This window comes from Mustela putorius, unplaced genomic scaffold, assembly GCF_011764305.1.
Source record: "Mustela putorius furo isolate JIRA1106 unplaced genomic scaffold, ASM1176430v1.1 tig00000139_pilon_pilon_pilon, whole genome shotgun sequence".
Taxonomy (NCBI): domain Eukaryota; kingdom Metazoa; phylum Chordata; class Mammalia; order Carnivora; family Mustelidae; genus Mustela; species Mustela putorius.
Window position 1 is genome coordinate 11148523 of NW_025421293.1, and position 21563 is coordinate 11170085.

General features: G+C 60.2%; 1 protein-coding gene across 2 annotated transcripts; it reads left to right on the forward strand.

Moving 5' to 3' along the window:
- The first annotated feature begins 2300 nt into the window (after positions 1-2300).
- Positions 2301-21201, forward strand: ZNF316 (zinc finger protein 316). Of its 2 annotated transcripts, XM_045075138.1 has the most exons (6): positions 2301-2452; positions 6186-6568; positions 6742-6863; positions 7656-7782; positions 8284-8397; positions 15722-21201. In XM_045075138.1, exons 2-6 carry the CDS (start codon positions 6214-6216, stop codon positions 18052-18054), a joined length of 3051 nt encoding a protein of 1016 aa, XP_044931073.1. In that variant the 5' UTR covers positions 2301-2452; positions 6186-6213; the 3' UTR covers positions 18055-21201. The 2 variants fall into 2 exon arrangements, with proteins under 2 accessions (XP_044931073.1, XP_044931074.1); XM_045075139.1 differs by lacking the exons at positions 2301-2452; positions 6742-6863 and having other exon boundaries at positions 6412-6568.
- The last annotated feature ends 362 nt before the right edge of the window (positions 21202-21563 follow it).

A 21563-nucleotide genomic window follows, 5' to 3' on the forward strand; every position in this document is an offset into this window, starting at 1 on the left:
ATGAGGGGCTGGTTCTGTCCAGCCCCTGCCCTGCCCCGTACGTTCTCCACCCGGCTTTCGGCACTGGACTGTGATCGCAGCCCCGGGGCCCCTTGCCCTCCACAGAACAAGCAGATTCAGCCAATGGGCTGCCAGGAAAGGTGGGGAGGACAGGGCTGGGGTATTCTCACCCCTCGCCAGGGTCGCAGCTCCCACTGGGGGGGACCCCGTCTGCACTTCTGCTCTCCCCAGGCTGGATGACGTCCTTCCTTGCCACCCCCCCGCCCATTTCAGGGCCCCGTTCCAGTCTCGAGGCCTCTGTCCCTGATGTTCCCCTTTACCTGGCCTCCACTGCTCCCGCTAGCTCTCTTCCTCTCACACCCTCTCGTTGGGACTACCTGGGGAAGGAGGGTGGGGAAGGGTCTATGCTGGGGGTCTAGAGTTCAAAGGACCAGAGAGGAGGTGCCATGCGGAAGTGGGCACAGAGAGCAGCAAACCCCAGCCTCAACTGCAGGGGGTGCTAGTCGCCTCTCAGGGCCCCCTAACAGGTGCCCTGGAAACCATGGCCTTCCTGTGGGCAGAACTTCCGTTTTTTTCCATCTTTTTACAGGAGACCCTCAATTTTTTTTTAAAAAAGATTTTATTTATTTATTTGACAGAGATTACAAGCAGGCAGAGAGGCAGGCAGAGAGAGGGGGGAAGCAGGCTCCCCACTGAGCAGAGAGCCCGATATGGGGCTCGTTCCTACGACCCTGGGATCATGACGGGAGACCCTCAATTTTTAAGTGTTTAAAACATTTTTAAAATACGAGAAGCCAAAGACAATCACCGTGAAGAGTTAGCTTCAGCTGGAGGGTGGGCTGCTGGTGCTCTGGGTGGGAGAAGGCAAGGCTTGGGGGAGGGAACCGGGGGACAGTGGCTGCCGCATCCCTATGCAGGACACAGGTTTGAGTCCTGTGTGGAGGCCTGAGAAGATCAGGGGCTGAGGTCTGGGGAGAGGAGAAGCTGTTATTTCAGGCAGGTCTGAACCTGGCCTGAGCCCAGCCAGGTCGCTGCTCTGTCCTGAAGGTCCAAGGCCGGGTGGTGCCACGGAAAACTTAAGAACAATGGTGCCTGTGGGGCGGGAGCTTGGGAAGGAGCAGGGCACCACCACTGCTGACTGGGGCTTGCAAGCAGGCTGAAAAAAGGCCCCGACCTCTGCAAGGGCAAGAGCTCACTGTCACACCCAGCGGGCTGCCTGGAGGTGGATGCTGGCAGGTTCGGGGGAGGACTGCAGGTGGACTCTCAGTCTGGCGACCTCACCTCCTCACAGCTCCTGCAGTCACAGATCACTCGTGCCTCCCTCTGCTTGGAGGACCCTTCCCTTCCCAGAGGCTGGTCCTCCGCCTCATCCTGATACAGGTCCCTCCAGGGGAAGCTCCAGTCGGAGACCCTATTGCATTCATTCGGCTGCCCCGGCCCACTGCCTCTCAGTGGGCCATCATCGCCATCGCTGCTGGGTAAAACGCTCTCATTTAGCAGCGTTGGTCCGGCACGCACTGGTGGTCCCGCAAGCAGGGCGGGTGAGCAGTGGACACCGGCCCCTCCTGCTGCAGTCGCACTTGCTCATCGCCTCCAAGGGGTCGCCCTCGTCCCTGTCCGGTGTCATGGCCCGCGGACTGGATAGAGCCACCGCGAGGCCTCTCCGTCATCGCCTACCTCCACGGTCTCAGGACCTGGAGAGCGACCCATCACTGGGGCTTGGGTCTGTCTCTGGTCGAGCACTCGGTCTGCACTCCCTGCACGTTGGTTGAATTAGGAATTTCGACTGGGCTTGGGAAGGGGTTAGGCTCAGAGCCAAGGGATCTCATGGGGAGAATCAAGGGGGAGGACGGAGTTGGGGTGTCCAGGGGTTGGGGCCACGGTCTCGGGGTAGGGGTCGCCGGGATCTTCAAAGGAGGACCCAGGTCTCAGAGCGGGGGCGGGGGGTGTCCAGGGGTGGAGTCAGGGTTTCGGGTCAGAGCAGGGAGCTCTGGGGTTCTCAGGGGAGGAGTCGGAGTTCTGGGGTCCGGGCAGGCGGGGCTGGGTGTCCAGGCTGAAGTCGGGATCTCAGGTCAGAGAAGGGGGCGCTGGGGTTCCCAGGGGAGGAGTGGAGGTCTTGGGTCCGGGCAGAGGACCCTGGAGTTCCCAGGAGTGGGGCACCAGGGTCCCCAGAGGTGGGGCCGGGATCCCGGACCAGGAGCCCCCTCCCTCGCACCAGGGGCGTTTCCTTGCCCTTCACGCACGCCCCCTCCGGGAGCCGCGCTCGACCCCGCGTGACCGGAAGTGGCCCCCCGTGGGCGCGGGCGGGGCGGGGCCCGGCGGCGGCACTTCCGGTGCCCACGCGCCGCCGCCGCGCAGCTCCGGGGCCGTCACTTTGTGTAGCGCGGGGCGCGCAGGCCCGGCCCGGCCCCGGCGTCCGGCGGCGGCTCGGCCGGCCCGGCGCGCGCGCGCGGTGAGTGGGCGGCAGGTGCGGGTGGCCAGGCGCGGGGCGCGGGGCCGGGTCGGACCGCCTCTCCACGCCGGCGCGGGAGGCCGCGGGGCTGGCGGGGCCCGGCCTGGGCCTGGCGGGGCCGGAGCGGCGCGCTGGCCGGGCATTCGGGGGCCGCGCCCACGGCCGAGGCGGGCCGCGGATCCCCCGCCCCAGACCGCCCGAAGGGGGCGGGCTCCGACCCCCCGGGGCGGGCGGAGGCAGGCGGCGCGGAGCAGGCGGGCTGGGGAGGACACGCGCGAGTCCTCGGGAGGTGCCCGCCGCCGGCTAGGCCCTAGGGGCGGGGGTTGGGCCGTGGCCGCCCCCGGGGACACACCCATCCAGAAGGGGCTGTCACCGCCACCGCCTCTGGGGAAGACCCAAGCCAGATAGCTTGCCCCCTGGAGAGATGGAAATGCTTGGCTGGGGGCCCCCATGAGCTTGCTCAGTGACCTTGGGGGCCTCGTCTGGGTCCTCGGTCTCTGCCAGTGGAAGCTCCGGTGGGCTCCTGCGCTGTCTTCTATTGCTGGTAGTCCCGTAGGGGAACCCATCCCTGGGGTAGGGCAGGGTCTGGGCTGCCCCATGTGGCCACATAAGTGGGAAGGGGGCGGGCCTTCGGTAGAGGACTCGGTGGGTAGGAAGAAGGGGAGGTGTGCAGGAGGTTCAGGCCCCTGGCTGCACCTGTGTGGGGAGACCTTGGTACTTAGTTTGACTCAACAAGTGTTGGCAGATGTGGGGAGCTAGTCAGCATGGTGAGGGGCCGGCCTGGGGGAGCTGGGATGGCCCCACGCATCCAGCTGCAAATCCGGGAGTAAATCCTGGAGGGTAGGGCAGCCTGATCCATGGACTCACAGTGAGGATTGTAGTAGTCAAGGAGGGAAGGCTTCTTGGAGGAGACAAAAACCTGGAGGGCCTTGAATAACGGGTGTGGGAGGGACCAGGCCTAGATATATGTGCACCCACACATTTCTCCTCCTTCTCTACGTAGGTTCCTTGAATTTGGGACTTTTGTGGAGAGTTTCTAACAGTTCCCAAACTTTTTTTTTCTGTTCGTGTGGTCCTCCCTTCCCTCCATGGAGGGTGTCTCGTTATCCTCAGTTGTAAAGCACCCGTAGTACTGTATCCTAGGATGGGGGCCCCCGGGAAAATAAAGGACTGGGATGATGTGGGGGTTTCTGTTGATGAGGCTGCTTACCTGACCCTCTGTGACTTCTGACCCAGAATCAGATGGCTGCAAGGAGACACAGTGAGTGTCAGTGGGCTGACAGGCTGGGAAGAGAAGAAAGGAAAGCGTGTGGGTCTGGGGGAGTGTGCCCAGCACCCAGCCATATGGGGAGGCAGAAAGCATCTGGTGCCTGAGTGACTGAAGTCTGTTTTCCAGAATGATTCTGTTCTGGATTTCAGGTTGGGGTATGTGAGGTGTCTGGCTGTGCTAGGTCACAGTTCTGTCTGCAGGGTGACTGCTGAACTCCCATAGCTGCTGAGACTTTCCCTTCTCTGGTCACCAGCACATGCATTTTTGGGGAGCAGGGACTTCAGGCCCCAGCCTCTTTGAAGGCAGAGACTCTCAGTGCTTCTGGCATGGGTTCTGTTTGGAAGGACCCTGAAGAGTGATCAGTTTATTCTGGAATGTGGCAGTGGGGCCAGAATACTGAGGTGTTTTGTTTTGTTCTAGTGAGTTCTACGCCCAGTGCGGGGCTTGAACTCATGACCCAGAGATCAAGAGTCGCATGCTCTACTCACTGAGCCAGCCAGGCGCCCCTGAATTTTTAAGATCTCATGTGCTTCACGTTGATTACAGACTTTAGACTCACTTCCTTAATAAGTATTTGAGCGTTAACTCTGTGTCTGACATGGGATTCTGGGATGAGCAAAGGGAACTTCCGTCTTCCCGCACTTGACTGTGTGTTTGGGGAGACAGGTGGTAAGGAGGCAGTTCCTTGAATATATAGAAATGAGGTGCCGTGAGGATAGAGTTCAGGGAACTGGGTGAAACGGGGGCCCAGGAGGCTCCCCACAGAGGATCAGAGAAGAAGAGGGGAAGCAAGTTCCAGGGAAAGGGACTAGGATCGGCAAAGGTCCAGAGCTGGGACCAAGCACCGGGCCACTTTATTCCAAAGCCCTGGGGTTTTCTTCTGTTGCGACTGGGTCCTTGGATACAGCAGACCTGCTGTGGGAGTCTGCTTTGGATGGTGACCAGGCAGGAGACGGCTCGGCTGGGCTTGGTGTGGCGTCTGGGTTCAGCCTGGATTTGTAGCCTGAGGCCTGGGTGAGGAAAGCCCTCTGCTGGATTCTGAGGTGGGTGGCAGTTAGGAAACCTTTGCTGAGCATTCTCAGTGCCCTGAGTGCTGGGTAGGGCAGCTGCGTCTTCCTGGAGGTGGCTAGAGTAGCGCTTGGCACGTGTGTTTCTATACTCCATGCCTTCACATGGCCAAAGAGTTATGGAGGCCAAGAACTGTAGGTTTTGGGGAGAGGCTGGGGCAGCCCACCTAGGCATAGCTCTTCACCTGTGACACCGAGTTCCGTGACTGTGAATTCACAATTCGGTCAGCTAGAGGGGAGCATGAGGGGTGGGACAGAGGTGGCATCTAGGTGCCCATGCAGTTCAGCCGCTGGACCTGGACGTTGTCTCTGGGAGGCCTTCATGAACGCTCCAAGTTCCTTGTTTTTAAAGTATGGATTTAAAGCAGCAGCTTGGAACTGTTCACCCAAAAAGGAGCCTTGGACTGGTTAAAACTGTGACCCTGTTCTGGCCTTGGGCCTCCTGGTAAAGGGCGTTCACCTGGGAGGGAGGAGTGGCCCCTGGGCCTGTAGCCTCCTGTCCATCAGGTCCACAGCCCTTGGCTCTGGGCCATGCGGCCGCATGGCTATGTCTCTGCCCAGCACCTGGGCTGACCCAGCTGTGACAGTGGCATGAGTAGGACCTTGTAAGCCACTGGGGCACTGGTGGTTCTGTCCTGGTGGGATTTTCTTATCCTTAAACTTGAAGAGATGTCACAGGGTGTTTTAGATCATTGTCGCTTCTGCAGCGATGAACCAGATCTCCGTGATCGGTTGAACTATCTCCAGATGCTCTGGGCGGAGTGAGGGGCAAGGGAGACACAGAAGGTGACCCATACTCAGCACCTCTGGTGTGCTGCTTCTGGCAGCAGGAGCCTGACCTGCTGGCCTTCCCAGCGGTGGCGAATAAGACCACCGGTCTCATTACACACCTGCCCGTGCCCAGGCCTCTCCTCCCTCACCCCTGCTGGCACAGCGTGGGTGCTGAGAGCTGGGCGAGCATTTTCCCCTGTATGTCAGGTGGGCCGTACCTCCCAGGCTGCGCTCAGCTCTGTCAGCCAAATGTGGGCCACTCTCGGCCATGTTGCCTGGACTCCCTGTTTTCATGGCCCCTGAGGATAAAGACCCAGGCTAAATCCCTGATTTACTGCAAGAAAGCGCGGCGGTTCATATCCAGCACATAAATGCTGACAAGGAATACCTGAGACCGCATAATGGGGTCACGGAGAGGGACTCTGTGGTTACTTTCTCTGGGTACAGAATGTTCCAGTTGTGCCGTGTGAGACTGTGGAAAGAGCCTTGGTCGTCTCTCAGCCTTGGCGGCATTACTGTCGAGTGGGGGCGCTGAAGCCTGCCTCCCGCGGGACGCTGCAAGGCTCGAGCGTCGCACGTGAGTGTGCGGTGGGCAGCTGGTCACTGCCGCCTGTCTGTGTTTCAGGCCGAGCTGAGGCTCTCCTCCGGGGAAGATGGCAGCCCTGCGCTCAACTCCAGACGCACCAGCCGCGCAGCTGGCGAAGGCGGGGGATGGGCTGGAATGGGCTCCTGCTCAGGAGGAGGAAGAGGAAGAAGAAAAGGGGGAAGAGGTGGAGATAGAGGAGGAGGAGGAGGAGGAGGAGATCGTCGTGGAAGAAGGGGAGGGCGAGGAGGTGGGGGGGGACGAAGAGGGGGGGCGGGCCGGGCCCGTGGACCAGGTGGAGGTGGAGCTGGAGGAGGACGAGGACATGGAGGAGGTGGTGGCCGAGGAGCGGAGTCTGACCTCGGGGACCCAGGAGTGCCTTGGCCGTGGCGGTGATGCCAAGTCCCCAGTTCTGCAGGAAAAGGGTAAGAAAAAGGAAGCGGCTCCTGGGGGAGGAGGCAGCAGGGGAGGGCAGGTGGCGCCACCATTGCCCAAGGAGGAGCCAGGAGCTCCGGACCCTGCTTGCTGTCCGGGCAAAGGGGACGGTGGCAGCGAGGCCTGATGGCGTAGGCAGGGCCCTAAGAGATCCTCCCCTCAGCGTGGCAGGCCACCCGGCTTCCAGCCACACCTAGGGATGAGGACTTGGAGGAGGAGGAGGAGGAAGAGGAGGAGGAGGAAGAGCAGGAAGAGGATGACGATTCCTTGACAGCTGGATCTCAGGTGAGCTGCTGTCTCTGGAGCTCAGTTAACCAGGCGGGGTTTGCTTGGGGCGGGGGGAAGGGGGGAATCTCGGCGCCTGGTATTCCGGAGATCCCTGTGGGCAAAGCAGAGACTCTGTGGTCCTCAGGGCTAATTCAGGCTGTGAGCAGAGACGGGGTAGCAAGAAGCGACTGGGGGTCTCTAGCCCCAAGCCCATGGGACATGGTTCCACTTTCCTGGGGTCCGACCCTTCCCAGGCCATCACGTCCTGAGAATGTTGACTGCCCCTCCCTTGGCTGCGCCATGACCCCATACCTGGAGGGCCTGTCACCCGTCCAGGCCCGGGTTTCCTGCCGAGCCCAGTCAGACTGGACGCCAGAGCCCACGGTCAGTTGAGTCAATGCCACTCATGCACCCAGGCATGGGCCCTCACATTGCTGATGTGACCACTGTCTTCAGCTGGACAGTAAGGGGGGGAGGACACAGCCTCCCTGCACGGGCACAGACTTGAGCTTACTTGTTTTCTGACCTTAGTGTGAGTCGTGGCTCCACCTCCCACATGCTGAGCATTTGCCCGCTCGGAGCCTGGGTTCCTAATCTCCGAGTGGAAATGGGGTCCTTGCCTTTCAGGCCCGCTGCCAGGCTTGGTCGCCTGTCAGTGACGGGATGTTGGGCTGTGTCCCCACGAGCTCTGTGTTGCAGGACCACAGTCACCTCTTCTTCAAGAGACTTTCTGTTGCTCGCCTTCTCGGGGCTCCCCCCTCCCCACCACCTCGGGCAGCTTAGGGCAGCGGCCAGGGCTCTGTTTTCCAGGGGCTGGTGACCTTTGAAGATGTGGCTGTGTACTTCTCCTTGGAGGAATGGGAAAGGCTGGACGCAGACCAGCGGGACCTTTACAAGGACGTCATGCAGGAAAACTATGGGATCTTGGTGTCCTTGGGTAAGCAGGGAGGCTTTCGGTATGATGGGTGCAGACAGCCTAGCCGTTTGAGAGAGTGGCTTCTGAAGCCGCAGGGTCTAGGAGAAGGGGGTCCTGGAGCCAGCCTGCCTTTTGGGGAAGTCCTAGGGCGCGGGGTCTCCACTGTGGTCCAGCAGTGCCGCGAGCCGGTGGATGTGTTGTGGGAGCCGCCCATCCGGCTCCGGTCTCTGCCGTCTGCTCCCCAGAGGCCTCCAGGGTGAGGAGTCAGGTGCTGGAGGAGATGGAAGCATGTGGAGGGGCTCAGCAGGGCCGCTGCGGGTACCAGGGCAAAAGTCTAGACTTGTGAATGTGGGATTTCCCAGGGGGGAGGCTGGGAGCCGGGAGGGCTGGTCCAGGAAGGATGGAGAAGAGGGAAGGGAGAGTGAGGAGCCGGTTGGCACGGCGGGGGTGGCACCATGTGGGGCGAGGGGGGCCCCTGCCCAGCGCAGCCCTGCAGCCGCCGGCTGTTTTCCTCCTGGCCAGGATACCCAATCCCCAAGCCGGATCTGATCTTCCGGCTGGAGCAAGGGGAGGAACCCTGGGTCCCAGATAGCCCCCGTCCTGAGGAAGGAGACATTGTCACTGGCGTCTACACAGGTGAGTGGGAGATGGAATCTCGTGGGGTTTCTGCTGACACAGCTCCTCAGAGCTTTGCCAGACTTTGGCCTTGATCTTAGCCCTGTGCCGTGGCCTTGGTGCCGGTGGTCCAGGATGTGGAGTGGGCCACGTGGAGACAGGGAGGCCGCCATGGGCTAACCTCTGGCTTTGTGGCCCATGGAACGGGTCCATGGGTCCATTCTAGCCCATGGACGTCCAAGGTTGGCGAATCCTTAGAGGACCCACAGGTTTCTCTTAGGAGCCTTGGAAAATGTCCCTGTCCCTGCCTTGGAGCCTCTGATTGTTTTTTGTGTTTTGTAAGTGAGGGCCATTTGTTGAGTGTTTGGCTCAGAGAAAGTAAGTTGCAGGAGCTGGGCAGACTCTGGCTGAGAGAAACCCGCCTTTCTGGTTCCCACACTTGAACTGGTCCTGTGGCTTCTGCACCCACTGGGCTGTCTCTGAGCAGAGGGTCTGGGGGACAGGCCTCGGCCTGGGTGCGCAGCTTTGCCCCTTCCAGAAAGGAGATTTTGGAGGGAAGCGTTCAGGGTGTGTTCAAGGGTGGCAAATTTCCCTGGGGACTGCCGATGTGGTTCTGGGTGTTTCTCTAAGCCTCTGAGCTTCTCTTTGCTCACATGGAGAATGAAGTATGGACCGAAATTCATGATTTCCAAGCAGAGGATGTGGGACTGTTGCTTCTGTGGGACTGTTGCTTCTGTGGCAGTGCCTCACGAGGTCTGTGAGTCGGGCTCAGTGTGTGGGAGAGATCCTGGAGGGTGTATCTGCCTGGGGGCTTGAGTGACGTCCCCCACTGGTGGCTCTTGCCAATCACGGACCTGGATAGACTCAGAGTAGCTTATGGACGTGTTTTAAAATAAAAACACAGAGAAACACAGACCATGTTACTGTGCCTGCAAGTGGACTCTTCGAAGTGTTTTCCCGTTTACTCTGTATCCTGGCGACAAGCCTGTGCGGTAGCAGGGCACAGGCAGCCAGCTGACCTCGCAGCTGAGGACGCTGACTTTGAAAGCTGGGCCCAGCCCCAGGGCTCGCTTGCCATGGTGTCACTGGACAGCCTTCCCGTCCTGGCTCTCCATGTGCTGTGGGGATCTCTCTGGGAATCGTTCCTGGGCTTCGGACTTGGGTGGGCTCTGGCTGGCAAGACCATGGCAGCTGCTTCCGGGACGAGTCTGGGACAGAGGGGATGTTTCTCAAGGGGTCTCAGTGGGAGGTGGGCCCTGCTTATGGGCAGAGCTCAGAAAAGCCACCTGCAGATAAAGGGGCCATGGGCCTGTCTTTGCCAGTCTCTCATCATATTAATAGGTGTGCCCCCATTCTCCGCGCTTCTTGGGGGGTCGTGGAGTATAGGCATTTGCAGGTTCCCGTGTGGGCGGTCCCCACAATGTGACCTGTGCACCTGGGTGGGGTCGGCAGCACCCTGAGGAGGCTGGCTAGCTGGGCCAGTGCCTCCCTGTCTTCCTCTGCCTTGTTGCTGTAGTAGGGCTGCATGGCCTCGAGTGCTCCCCCTATCCCCACCGCTTGCCACCCGGCGAGCCCGAGGTCGGTGCAGGCCCTGGGCATAGTTTTAGAGACATCCCTGTCTGCGGGGGTCAGCTCAGGTAGGGCAAACCCATCTGAGGCCTTTTTTTTCTTTTAACATCTATTTATTTGTTCATTTGTTTATTTGAGAGAGACAGAGTGTGTGTGCAAGAACAGGGCGGGGGCACAGGGAGAGGGAAAGAGAGAGAGAGAGAAAGAATCCTCAAGCCCACTCCCCTGCCTGATGCAGGGCTTGATCCTAGGACTCCGAGACGGTGACCTCAGCTGAAATCAAGGGCAAGCCACTTAACTGACGGAGCCCCCAGGCACGCCGTCTAAGGCCTTTCTTAACAATGACTGTAGTCTGTTAAGGTCTTCTCCCCGTTACTCATTTCCGTGTGGCCGAGTCTGTTGAGAATTGAGAACTGCTGGCTCTGGATGGGGCAGATGCTAGCGGTCCTGGGCCCGACAGAGTTTCTGGATCTCTGGACTGTAGCCTGGCAAAACACCAGTGTACTCCTCTTGTGCTTTTTGAAGAACTGGGCCAAAAGGTTTGGACTCTGGCCAGATTGTCCCCCTCAGACGCCCCATCCCGTCTGCCGTACTGACCAAAGTCCCCTGCTCTGCCCTTCCAGCTCTGGGCTCGGCCCCTCCACCGCAGGCCGTGAGCCCTGCACACTGCGCTCTCCTCGGCCCCACTTCCTGTGCCTTTCTCCTCGCCTGGCTTGGATAGCAGCACCTCGCTCCTGTTTGCCATAGCCCCGTGTAGTCGCCCGCCAGGTCCCCTGTAGGTGGCGGGACCCCATTTCCTGGCCACAGCTGCACTGCAGCAGGGTCGTGGCCGGAGCGTGGCTGCCGGCTGACGTCACACCTCCTGAGGATGCTGCCACCACCACCTGGGGCTGGTGGTCCGGCTTCGTGTCCTTGTTGGGTTGGCTTTCTGCTCTCTGAGGTGGACCCTCTTGGCCTCTGATTTCTCAGCTGCCTTCCTGGCTGCTTCTGCACCTGCCCTCGCTTGTTCCCAAGACCAGGATGGTCCTGTGTCGTCTTCTGTTCTCTCCAGGAGACCGTGGCCAGAGCTTACGTCAGTGCTGCCCGTCCTCAGCTTCCTTCTCCAGCCCTCACCTTATCTGCTTGTCCATCCGTACCCTTGATCGCTCCACTTCTGTGATGGTCATTTCAGAGTGAACCTGAACCTGAGGGGACTTCTCCTACCTCAGTCCCCTCTTGCAGCGTCCTTGACACCTGAGTGCCAGTGGCTCCGTGCCTGATTAGTCCTTGTCACTCTGCCTTCCTCTTTCTATCCTGTCCCAGGCTTTCATGAGGCCAGCAGGCCTGTGGCCACAGGTGTTCCCGAGCTGCCTCTGCCTTTTCCTCTAGGGGATTCCCCATGAACTTGGCACAGCATCTGGGCCTTGCTGTGGCCTTGAGGCCACTGCCCCTCTAGGCTCATCTCCACCCTTAGCTCTTCAGGCTCGGCCCCACAGACAACCTTTCTCTTCAAGCCTGCCTCAGGGCCTTTGTGCCTGCTGTTTCCCCTGCCAGGAGTGCCTTTTGTGTGGCTGGCTCTGCTGTTAGGACCCCCACTGAGTCATGTGTTCCTGAACACACAGACTTCAGGAACATGCCCTCCGGCATTACTCCAGGATGTTCCCTGCATGTAGAGCAAACAGCACTGTCTGAAATAGTCCTGGCTAGATGTTTGCTTCCTCATTTCCTGTCTGCTGCTGCCTGCCTCCTCTGTAAGAGCTGGCACTGGGTATTGTCTACCCTGTGCTGTCTCCACGGTGCCTGGCGCGGGCCTGGCACCCAGCAGGGCTGGCGGCTGATCCCCTTCCTCCTTGGCTGCTGTTCCTCCCCCTCGTGTGAGGGCGGAGGACAGAAGAGAAATACGGCATGCAGGCTTACACCTGCTTAAAGATGACCCGGGAAAGGAGGGACAGAAAATTTAACACCAAGGTGGGGGAATCTCAGGGTTGGTGAGCACCGTCAGCGGTTCTGGAGAGGTGGAGGTCAGGAGCGGCCGTGCGCTGCAGGCCCGGCCCCAGCCGGCAGGTGGTGTTTACCTCACACAGCCTGTGAGCACCTGGGCTGGGCACCTGGGCTGGGCACCTGGGCTGAGCACCTGAGCTGGGCTGTCAGCCAAGGGAAAACTGGGGTCAGGGGAATATTAGTCCCTAGCGTGGACCTTCCCTGCCTTTGCCACACCCCTGAGGGGGCCCTGGGTGTCCCTGAATCCCCCTTTTTTGTCTGAGCCAGGAGAAGGCATTTGGGTCCCTTCTTGCCTCCGCCCCCTGGGCATGGTGTAGGCAGAAGGGCAAGGAACCAGGAAACTCTTCAAGTGAGGGAGAGCCGGGCCTCAGGCTCCTGTTAGTAGCTCTTCCTTGATATTATACTCATAGTACAGATGAGGAGACTGAGGCGAGAGGTCACTAGCCAGTGATGGGGGACAGGCCCTGTGCTCGGAGGACAGAGCCCAGCACAGAGACCTGGCCCTGTCGGGAGCTGCCGCCTCCCTCACGCTTGAATACAGGCCTGGTTACCAGACTCCTGCTCAGTGGGAAGGAAGGGCAGCTGGCCAGCAGCTCCTGAGGCAGGAGCCCACCTGCACCTTGGGGCACGCCAACCCTGTCCACATCCTCGCCTTGTAACTGTCCCTCGGGGGGGTGGGGGGCTCTCCGCAAATGCACCTCGAGTCTCTGGGTCTGGATGGCAGAGTTGGCGCTGGTGTTGACAGCAGAGATGGGTTTATTAGTCGGAGCTGACTCACCAGGGGCCCCAGGTGAGGGTGGGCCCGGGGGCAGGCCTCCGGGTTCGCTGACAGGGGCAGAGGTGGCTTGGGGGTGCGAGTCATAGAAAATGGTGGCATGGTTCTCAGGACGTCGTGTGTCTGTCATGTGTCTGTCGTGTGTCTGTCAAAGCCCCCCGCGTGGCTCGGGGGCTTTCATCTTCTCCGAGGTCTTGTGATTAGAGCCTTGGTAGGGCATTTACTGGAGGTGCCTTGGGGGCTCTCCTGACAAGGCTACTGCTCAGGCCCTGGGATTGTCATCGGGCCTCAGAGCACTGGTTTCAGCCTAGCTAATCATCACCCAGGGTCATAGTCCTTGGGAGCAAATGTCTCAGGGAGATGAGACAGCAGCTTCCCACTTCCCAGGGTCCTCTTCTCTACCCTGTCCCTGTGCGTTCTGAAAGGAGCAACTGTGTTTGACCCTATGGGCCACTGTTACAGTATGTCCCCTCACCCACCTTGTAGAAGCATTCTCTGCCCTGGCTCTCGGCTCACAAGCAGACCTGGTAAGTGTTCACTTGGATTCCAGCAAACTCCCTGGGAACCTCGAGAGACCCTTCCATTGGACACCCCCACTCCAGGGTCCCACCTCCAGACCCTGACCCACTTTGGTGACAGAAAGAAGGGAATGGAACCCAGTCTTGGGGCAGGCTGGTCTTTGTCTGCCTCCCCCTCCAGTGGCCCTGCTCCTCCCGGCGATCGTGGGGTGCAGCCGGCCCTGACTGCCCAGGACACAGCTGCCCTTACTGCCCCACATTGGGTGTCACTCGTGCTCCCCACCACCTTGGCATGTGCTCAGTGTATTCTCACTCCTGGACAAGTGGCTGTGCCAGCTGTGTTGCTCCCCTCTGCAGGGGCTTGAGGTGGAGGTTGGGTAAGGGCTCACCTTTCCCAGTGTGTGGGGGGCTTTCTGCTGCTCCTAGACCCCAAGGAAGAGGTGTTGTGGGTAAGTCACTGGGACCTCGCCCACCCTTCCCAGTTCTGAGTGGCTGAGGTGGCCTGTTGGCGGGCCCTCATTTGGCCTGCGTGTCTACTTTGTCTCCAGCAGGGATGACCCTGGGCTGGGCCTTGGGGTACACACTAACCCCACTAAGACAGTGAACTTGTTCCTTAGCTTGAACTCCCTCTGCCTTGGCGAGTCTCTAATTCAAACTAACAAATTCTTGTGCTAAAATTCTTTCTGAGACTCATGGGAAGAATTCCCAGCTGACCTGAATATTTGCTGACCCGCCTGTCCCTGCACCAGACCCTCTCGTCTCACGGGGGTGCTCTGAGCTTCCCAGGGAGGAGCTGGGCCATTTCTGTGCTTGTGCCAGGGACCAGCCACTTCATGTCACCCACTCGTGGCCCTGGGTGGGTGACAGCTGGAGATAAACTGAGTGTAGTTCAGCAAACTTCATCTCTTATTTTAAAGCTTATTTTTATTATAACAGTATAATATTATAACTGTAGAAAACTTGAATATGCAATTACAAAAAAATAAAATAACCCGTTTCTGTATGCCTTTAAATGACGCGTGTTTTTTTTTCCGTAGCCGCAATCATGCCCGAACAGTTGTGTGTCTGCCTTTATTTCCCCCCATGCTGTGCTGTTTTCCCTTGTGACCATGTCACCGTACATGCATAGTGCCATACAGAATACAGGGCGAGGGCTGAGCCAGGCTGGGCAGCCCTCCTGGGCCCCGACCTGCCTCCGGGGGCGGGACTCGGTCCTTCAGGCTCATCTAGCCAGGTGATGCCTGACACCGGCCACAGTTTCCGTGGGGGACCCAGGTGGGGCAGGAGAGGGGTTTTGCACCCTTGGAGCTTAAACCTTCCAGATGCTAGTATTCTGGAGCGGTCGGCAGCACGGTGTGCGACCACTGTGGACACACACGGGGCAGAGTGTGCATGAGAAAGTGGGCACACAGGTGCTTTGGAACACCTGGGGCCACCGTGGGTCAGCGTTCTCCCTTCTCTTCCTTACGAGACTTTGTGTCTGTCCCATAAACAGTAGTTCCCTCCTGAGTATGATGACAAGCGCATCAGCACCCCATTTTCCAAACTAGAAAACCCTACAGGCCAACTCCATATCCACACTCTGCCCTGAAGGGAGAGGTCAGTTTGGTGGAGGAGGTGGAGAGCTGTTAAGACCTTGGTGGCGGAGTGGGGGACAGTGTCCTTGGCCTTCTGGGATAGGAAAGTGCTTGCAGTTCACCTTAACCAGCTTGGGATTGTTTCCCGAATGCACAGGCACTCAGAAAAAGCCAGGCTTTGGGGTGGCTTACAGGGAAGCTTGGGCTGTGGATGAGCGCAGGGAGCTAGGGCCCAGCGGCCCCTCCAGGTCTCCTGGGCTCAAGGCAGCCTTGTCAGGTTCTGCTCCGAGAGTCGGAAGGAGACCCACGTCTGCTGGGCAGCCTGAGGCTGGTGGAGAAGGACTCCGAGGGGAAGGGATGCCGAGCAAAGCCCAGGTGCTTACAAAGGCAGGTCCTCAGCTGCAGGACCTTGGGGCTGTGCTGGCCCTGGAGACTTGCTGGGCTTGGACCGAGCAGGGCGGGGCTGGAATGCTCTGGAAGACATAGGGGTTTTGGGGAGAACAGCTCAGGGGTCTCTCTTTTCCTGGGTACAGGACCGCTGTTGTGAGCTTAGGTGACCAGTTTTGTAGTGTTCCTGCTCCTCAGCAGGGCAGCAAGCCCTGGAGATCTGCCAGAGGGATTAGTGAATTGGTGCCATTGGAGGATAGAGTGAGCAGTAATCTTGGCCTCCCTTAAGAGGGACACCCGCCCGCACATTTCTCCTGTCTGCAGCCTTCCTCCTAACTGAGGGAGGCAGTGGCTCTACTGCCCCAGGGATGCTGGAATGGGTCCTTGTGGACCAGAGAGGCATCCTGTCCAGAAACTGGGGATGGAGGCCAGGGGAGCTTGGGGTCCCGCCCAAGTGTGATTTCGCTAGGGAGGAGCCTGCAAGGAGTTGTCCTGGCCTCCTCTTACTTCTCCCTTCGGGCCTTCCTTTGTCCCCTCAGGGGCCTGGTTCTGGACTGACGACCTGGACGACCACGAGGAGGAGGAGGATGAAGACTTCTTGGCGGAGGTGGCGGAGGAAGAAAACGAGCCTCCGGGGCTCTGGTCAGCGGCCTACGGCGTGGGGGACGTTCCTGGGACGTGGGGCCCCGATGACTCAGATTCAGCGCAGACTCCGGAGGGATGGGGTCCTGACCCCGGGGGCCTCGGGGGCCTGGCCGAGGGGCCAGAGGCGAAGCCCTTCCTGCAGGGCCGGGAGCCTGGCGCGAGCCTGCTGGCGCCCTGGGCGTTCCCTGCCACTGTGGCTGCCCCGGCCGGGCGGCCCGAGACCACATGCGACGTGTGCGGCAAAGTGTTCCCGCACCGGTCCCGGCTGGCCAAGCACCAGCGCTACCACGCAGCCGTCAAGCCCTTCGGCTGCGACGAGTGCGGTAAAGGCTTCGTGTACCGCTCGCACCTGGCCATCCACCAGCGCACGCACACGGGAGAGAAGCCCTTCCCGTGTCCGGACTGTGGCAAGCGCTTCGTCTACAAGTCACACCTGGTCACTCACCGGCGCATCCACACGGGCGAGCGGCCCTACCGCTGCGCCTTCTGCGGTGCGGGCTTCGGGCGCCGCTCCTACCTGGTCACGCACCAGCGCACACACACAGGCGAGCGGCCCTACCCGTGCCCGCACTGCGGCCGCAGCTTCAGCCAGAGCTCGGCGCTCGCGCGGCACCAGGCGGTGCACACGGCCGACCGGCCACACTGCTGCCCCGACTGCGGCCAGGCCTTCCGCCTGCGCGCCGACTTCCAGCGCCACCGGCGCGGCGGCGGTTGCACAGAGCCCAGCGGAGACGGCCCTCGGCGGGAGCCCTGCGACACGGTGCCCGTGCCAGGGCCCGAAGAGGCCGAGGCCGGGCCAGAGGGGCCTGAGGAGGCCGAGGCCGGCGAGGTGGATGGAGAGGCCGAGGTCGAGGCTAGAGAGGAGGTGGCGGCGGCGGCGGCGGCGGCAGTGGGGCCCACCCCCGGGAGCAAGGAGGACCCCGAGCCGGACAGACGGTTCCTCGAGCTGGGCAACGGCCTGGGGGAGGGCGAAGGCCCTTCCTCGCACCCACTTGGCTTCCACTTTCCCGTGCACCCCAAGTCCTGGCTGCACCCGGACAGCTTCCCGATCCTGGGCCTCCCGGACTTCGGGGAGCGGCTACCGGCCGATGGGCGTCCCCTGCCGGTCCCCTTGGGGGGCCGGCTCGCCCTGGTGGAGGGCGCGGGGCTAGCCTGCGATCCTTTCGGCGGTGGCGGGCCAGGGGCCGGGGGCGGCGGCGGGCTTCGCGCCTTTGCGCCGGCCGTCGGGGGACTGCTGGGCGAGCCGGCGCCCGCCGCGCTGGCCGAGGAGGAGAGCCCGTGGATCTGCTCCGACTGCGGCAAGACGTTCGGGCGCCGCGCCGCGCTGGCCAAGCACCAGCGCTACCACGCAGGCGAGCGGCCGCACCGCTGCGCGGACTGCGGCAAGAGCTTCGTGTACGGCTCGCACCTGGCGCGCCACCGCCGCACGCACACGGGCGAGCGGCCCTTCCCGTGCCCCGAGTGCGGCGCGCGCTTCGCCCGCGGCTCGCACCTGGCGGCACACGTGCGGGGCCACACGGGCGAGAAGCCCTTCGTGTGCGGCGTGTGCGGCGCGGGCTTCAGCCGGCGCGCGCACCTGACGGCGCACGGGCGCGCGCACACGGGTGAGCGGCCCTACGCGTGCGGGGAGTGCGGCCGGCGCTTCGGCCAGAGCGCGGCGCTGACGCGGCACCAGTGGGCGCACGCCGAGGAGAAGCCGCACCGCTGCCCCGACTGCGGCAAGGGCTTCGGCCACAGCTCGGACTTCAAGCGGCACCGGCGCACGCACACCGGCGAGAAGCCCTTCCGCTGCTCGGACTGCGGCCGCGGCTTCGCGCAGCGCTCCAACCTGGCCAAGCACCGGCGCGGTCACACCGGCGAGCGGCCCTTCCCGTGCCCCGAGTGTGGCAAGCGCTTCTCGCAGCGTTCGGTGCTCGTCACGCACCAGCGCACGCACACGGGCGAGCGGCCCTACGCCTGCGCCAACTGCGGCCGCCGCTTCTCGCAGAGCTCGCACCTGCTCACCCACATGAAGACGCACCGCGGGGCGGCCGGCGCGCCGGGCTCCGCGCCGGCGGCCCCCGCGTCCAAGACCGAGGCCCCCGCCAAGGGGACGTCAGGCGCGGGCAGCGGGCCGGGGGAGCGCGGCAGCACCCTGCTAGAGTTCGCGGGCGGAACGAGCTTCGGCTCTGAGCCCACGGCCCCCTTCGCGGGGCCGTCGGGCGCCTACGAGGAGAGCATCCTGTGATGGCCTGAGGCCGACGGAGGCGCAGCCCGCCGGTCCGCCGGCCCCCTTGCTCCTCTGGCCTCGGGGTGCTGAGGATCCCAGTCCTGGTGCGGTGCCTTCCCCTCAGCCCCCCGTGCACCGCATCCCCTGCCCCAACCTCGGGTGCCCCTCCTGCCCGGCTCCGGGAAACCGGGCCGCTGAGCTCGGCCGGCCGTCCAGGGGGCGCGTGGGGAGAGGAGAGCCACGCGCGGAGGAGGCGAGGGCAGGGGGCGGCCACCCCCACCGAGACTGCTGCATCCCACGCGGTAGGGATGGCAGGCGAGGTTATTTATTTCACTCGGATTCCGATTTGGGTGGCCTGGGGGACCGGCGGCCGATGAGTCTAGTCTGTAAGTGGGTTGTACAGCGAGGGAGGGGGAGCCCTTGCGTCGAGGGGAGGGTGGGGTGGTCGAGGGCAGAGCATCGGGCTCCTCCAGTGGGTTTGGTTGACGACTTCTTCCCATTCCTCAGTGAGGGACTTCAGGGACCTTGTGGTCATTTGAATGTGTCCGGGAAGTTTTAAGGACTGCACAGGGCTAGGGGAAGCCTTCTGGGTTTCCGGAGGACGATGTTCCTCCCTACCGAGGGGGGACAGAGATGCGACTGGGAAAGCTTTTAGTCTGTCTACTGTGGATATTTATTTCCATCTCTTGTATGGCTTGAGGAATCTGGGAGGAGGAGAAAAAGCCAGAAACCAAATTTGTGGCCCCAGGCGGAGGGGTTGCAGGTTTTCCAGGGTCCTGAGGGAGTTTGAAGCCTTATTCTGGGGGGAGGGTCACTCACTCTCACCCCACTTGAGCACCAGGCACTAATACTGCCCCGGCCGGTTTTGGTCTCCGCCTCCCCCTTTGAGTCCTTCGGTACTCTCACCTCTAAGCAGCTGGAGGTGGCACACTCAGAGATCCTTGGGGGCCCCTTGCTGGCTGCTACGGCCATGGCCCCAGCCTTCAACTTCCTGGGCCGCCACCTCCCCTGGAGCAGTCAGACACATGGGCCCCTGTCCTCTAAGCCCAGTGCTTATTTAGGTTTAATGACCAATTGTAAAGTGACAGGTTAGCAGCAGGATCAATTTTCACATCCCTACGGGGCTAGGGCCCTGTGATGCCTATGGGTCCCTTGAATGCTGCTTCTGTTGTTATTCTGTACTAGAAGCAAGCAGTGTTTCTGTTTAGAATCCCACGTCACAGGGTGGGCAGTCTGTACAGCGGAAGTCCACCTGCGGGGGTGTGGACTTGAGCCTGTGGCTCAATGACAGGCCAGGCACCCAGCTATGCAAATCCTGCGCCTGGCGGGCACCCCGCCCTCTGGGTTGGGCCATTGGGAGGCACTGGGCAGGCAGCTGAATTATGGCTCACATGAGATCCTTCCCTCCCTGAATGCCTTGTGGGCCAGTGAATGGGGCCAGAAAACAGATTTTGAAGCAACCGCATTCCCTTTTAGACCTAGTTCCTTCTGTTTTAGTGTAGACATGGCCTTGGGAGAGCCAGCAGCCAGACTGCTGGGGCTGGGGGCGGGGTAGGAGGCGCAGTAGTCAGTGGGTGGGAAGGGAGCATGGCGTGGATGGTGGCGGTAAGAATTCGCCTGGCTGGGTGCGGTGGTGGGGTGGTGTGGGTGCTGAGGAGGGCAGGGGTCCCTGGAGGCGTCAGCAGTGCTGGGTGATGCCTTCCCTGTCCTCACTTTCTTTCCTCTCCCTGTGGGACAGGAACCTCAGGGGCCAAGTTCAAGGCAGCGTAGCCCCACATGGCTGGGGTGTGGCTCTGTGCTCCTCCCCGCCTTGCACACCCCTCAGAGTTCGTACCTTTGGTGCTGCCCTGGGCCCCAGCTGCTTCTGCCCTGGCCAGGAGCCATCAGCAGGAGGACCTAGCTTTAATAAAGACTGGAGAAATGAGCTTTCTGACTGGATTCCATGCTGTGCTGCTCCTTAGTGCCCTCAGGGAGGCTCTGCAAGGTCTTGGGCCTTTTTTCTCTGCAAACAAAAAGAAACACAAAAAAACTTCTTTTTAGGAGTTCCTAGTTCTTTCAGAGACTAGAAATGGCCCGTGAGGAGTCAGCCCAAGATGAGCTTTGGCTCCTGCTGCCTGTGTCTACCAAGTCTTTCCGGGAGTCCCCAGCGGGCCCCCCAACACTGCCACAAACTTTGTAACACGCCTATCTTGGGACCTTCCTGTGCTTAGGGTTGTTTTCTCCAGCCTTTCTGAGGTCAGAGGAGAGGGGCCAGGTCCCCCTTCCGGGGGTCCAGACACATGCTGAGTCACAGACGTTTCCTCAGAGGCCTCGATGTTTCGTAGGCTTGTCTGGGCTCCTCTGCTCTGTGCCAGGGCACAGGGCGCCTCCTGTTACCCCCCAATCTCCTTCCTTTGTACTGATTTCTTGACTCCATTCTTCTCACCACATGAGGTCCCCACAATGAGATCTGACCTCCCATTCTTGGCCCACGGATTTGGAAAATATGAACTATGAAGTAAATTCTCTTTCAGATGTGATTTGGAGGCATCAGAGCAGAACCCAATGTTTCAGTTAAAAAAAAAAAAAACACTTTGAGTGACAGATGGATGTTAAGACCTAGTTACAAATTGATGGCCTTGAGGATCTTAAAGTCTACTCAGAAAAGGTAAATTATCCCCTGATAGAGCTTATCGTTGTGCGGCCAAATTCCTTTTTATTTGGGGGGCGGGGGAGGGGGCGACCCAATCCTGATGGTCATAGGAAAAAAAAAAAAAAAAGTAGACAGCCTTCCTGGCTTTGAGACGACTTCCAAATTTCTGGAGTCCCTGATTGATTTCCCCTGAGTATCAATTTGGGGGAATCTGGGGCCATTTGGGAGGCATCTTCAAACATTGCCAAGGAGTGGAAGCCCCCAGGAGATGTGACTTGTGCAAGGTGGTACTTCCAGAGCCTTGAGGCTCTGAGAACCCTCTCTGGCCTCCCCTTTCTTTTGTTATTTTCCCATTTCTCTATTGCTTGCATTTCTCCAGCCTCCTTCCTCGCTCCTGACCCTTTCACTTGATCTCTTCACACACCTCCTTCTAACTCTTTTTCTTTTTTCTTTCTCTAATTGGCTACGAATGGAATAAAGTATTTTGACATTTTGGGGTGATATTTATTAAATAAAGCTTTATGATCCTTGTTCATTATTTAATTTTTTTCCTGATTATAAAATACATGCTAGTTGTAAAAATCCCAGCAGTACATCAAAATGTGTTACGTGCACACTTACGTCCTATAGAGTCACCACATCCCGCCACGGGGCACCAGAGTGGGGCAGGAGCTGTGGGAGCACATTTCTTCCATGCAATGGAAGCGTCTCACCACTGGACATACTTTACATGTCCCCTTGCAACTTGCCCCCCCCCATTTAACAATACATTAGGACATTCTTTCCTACCGGACAGAACTACCTCACTCATTTTAACCGCTCCGTGATAGCATTTCATTTGCAGATGTACCAGTAATTGGTGTAACTTATCCCCCAACAATGGGCATTTGGTTGT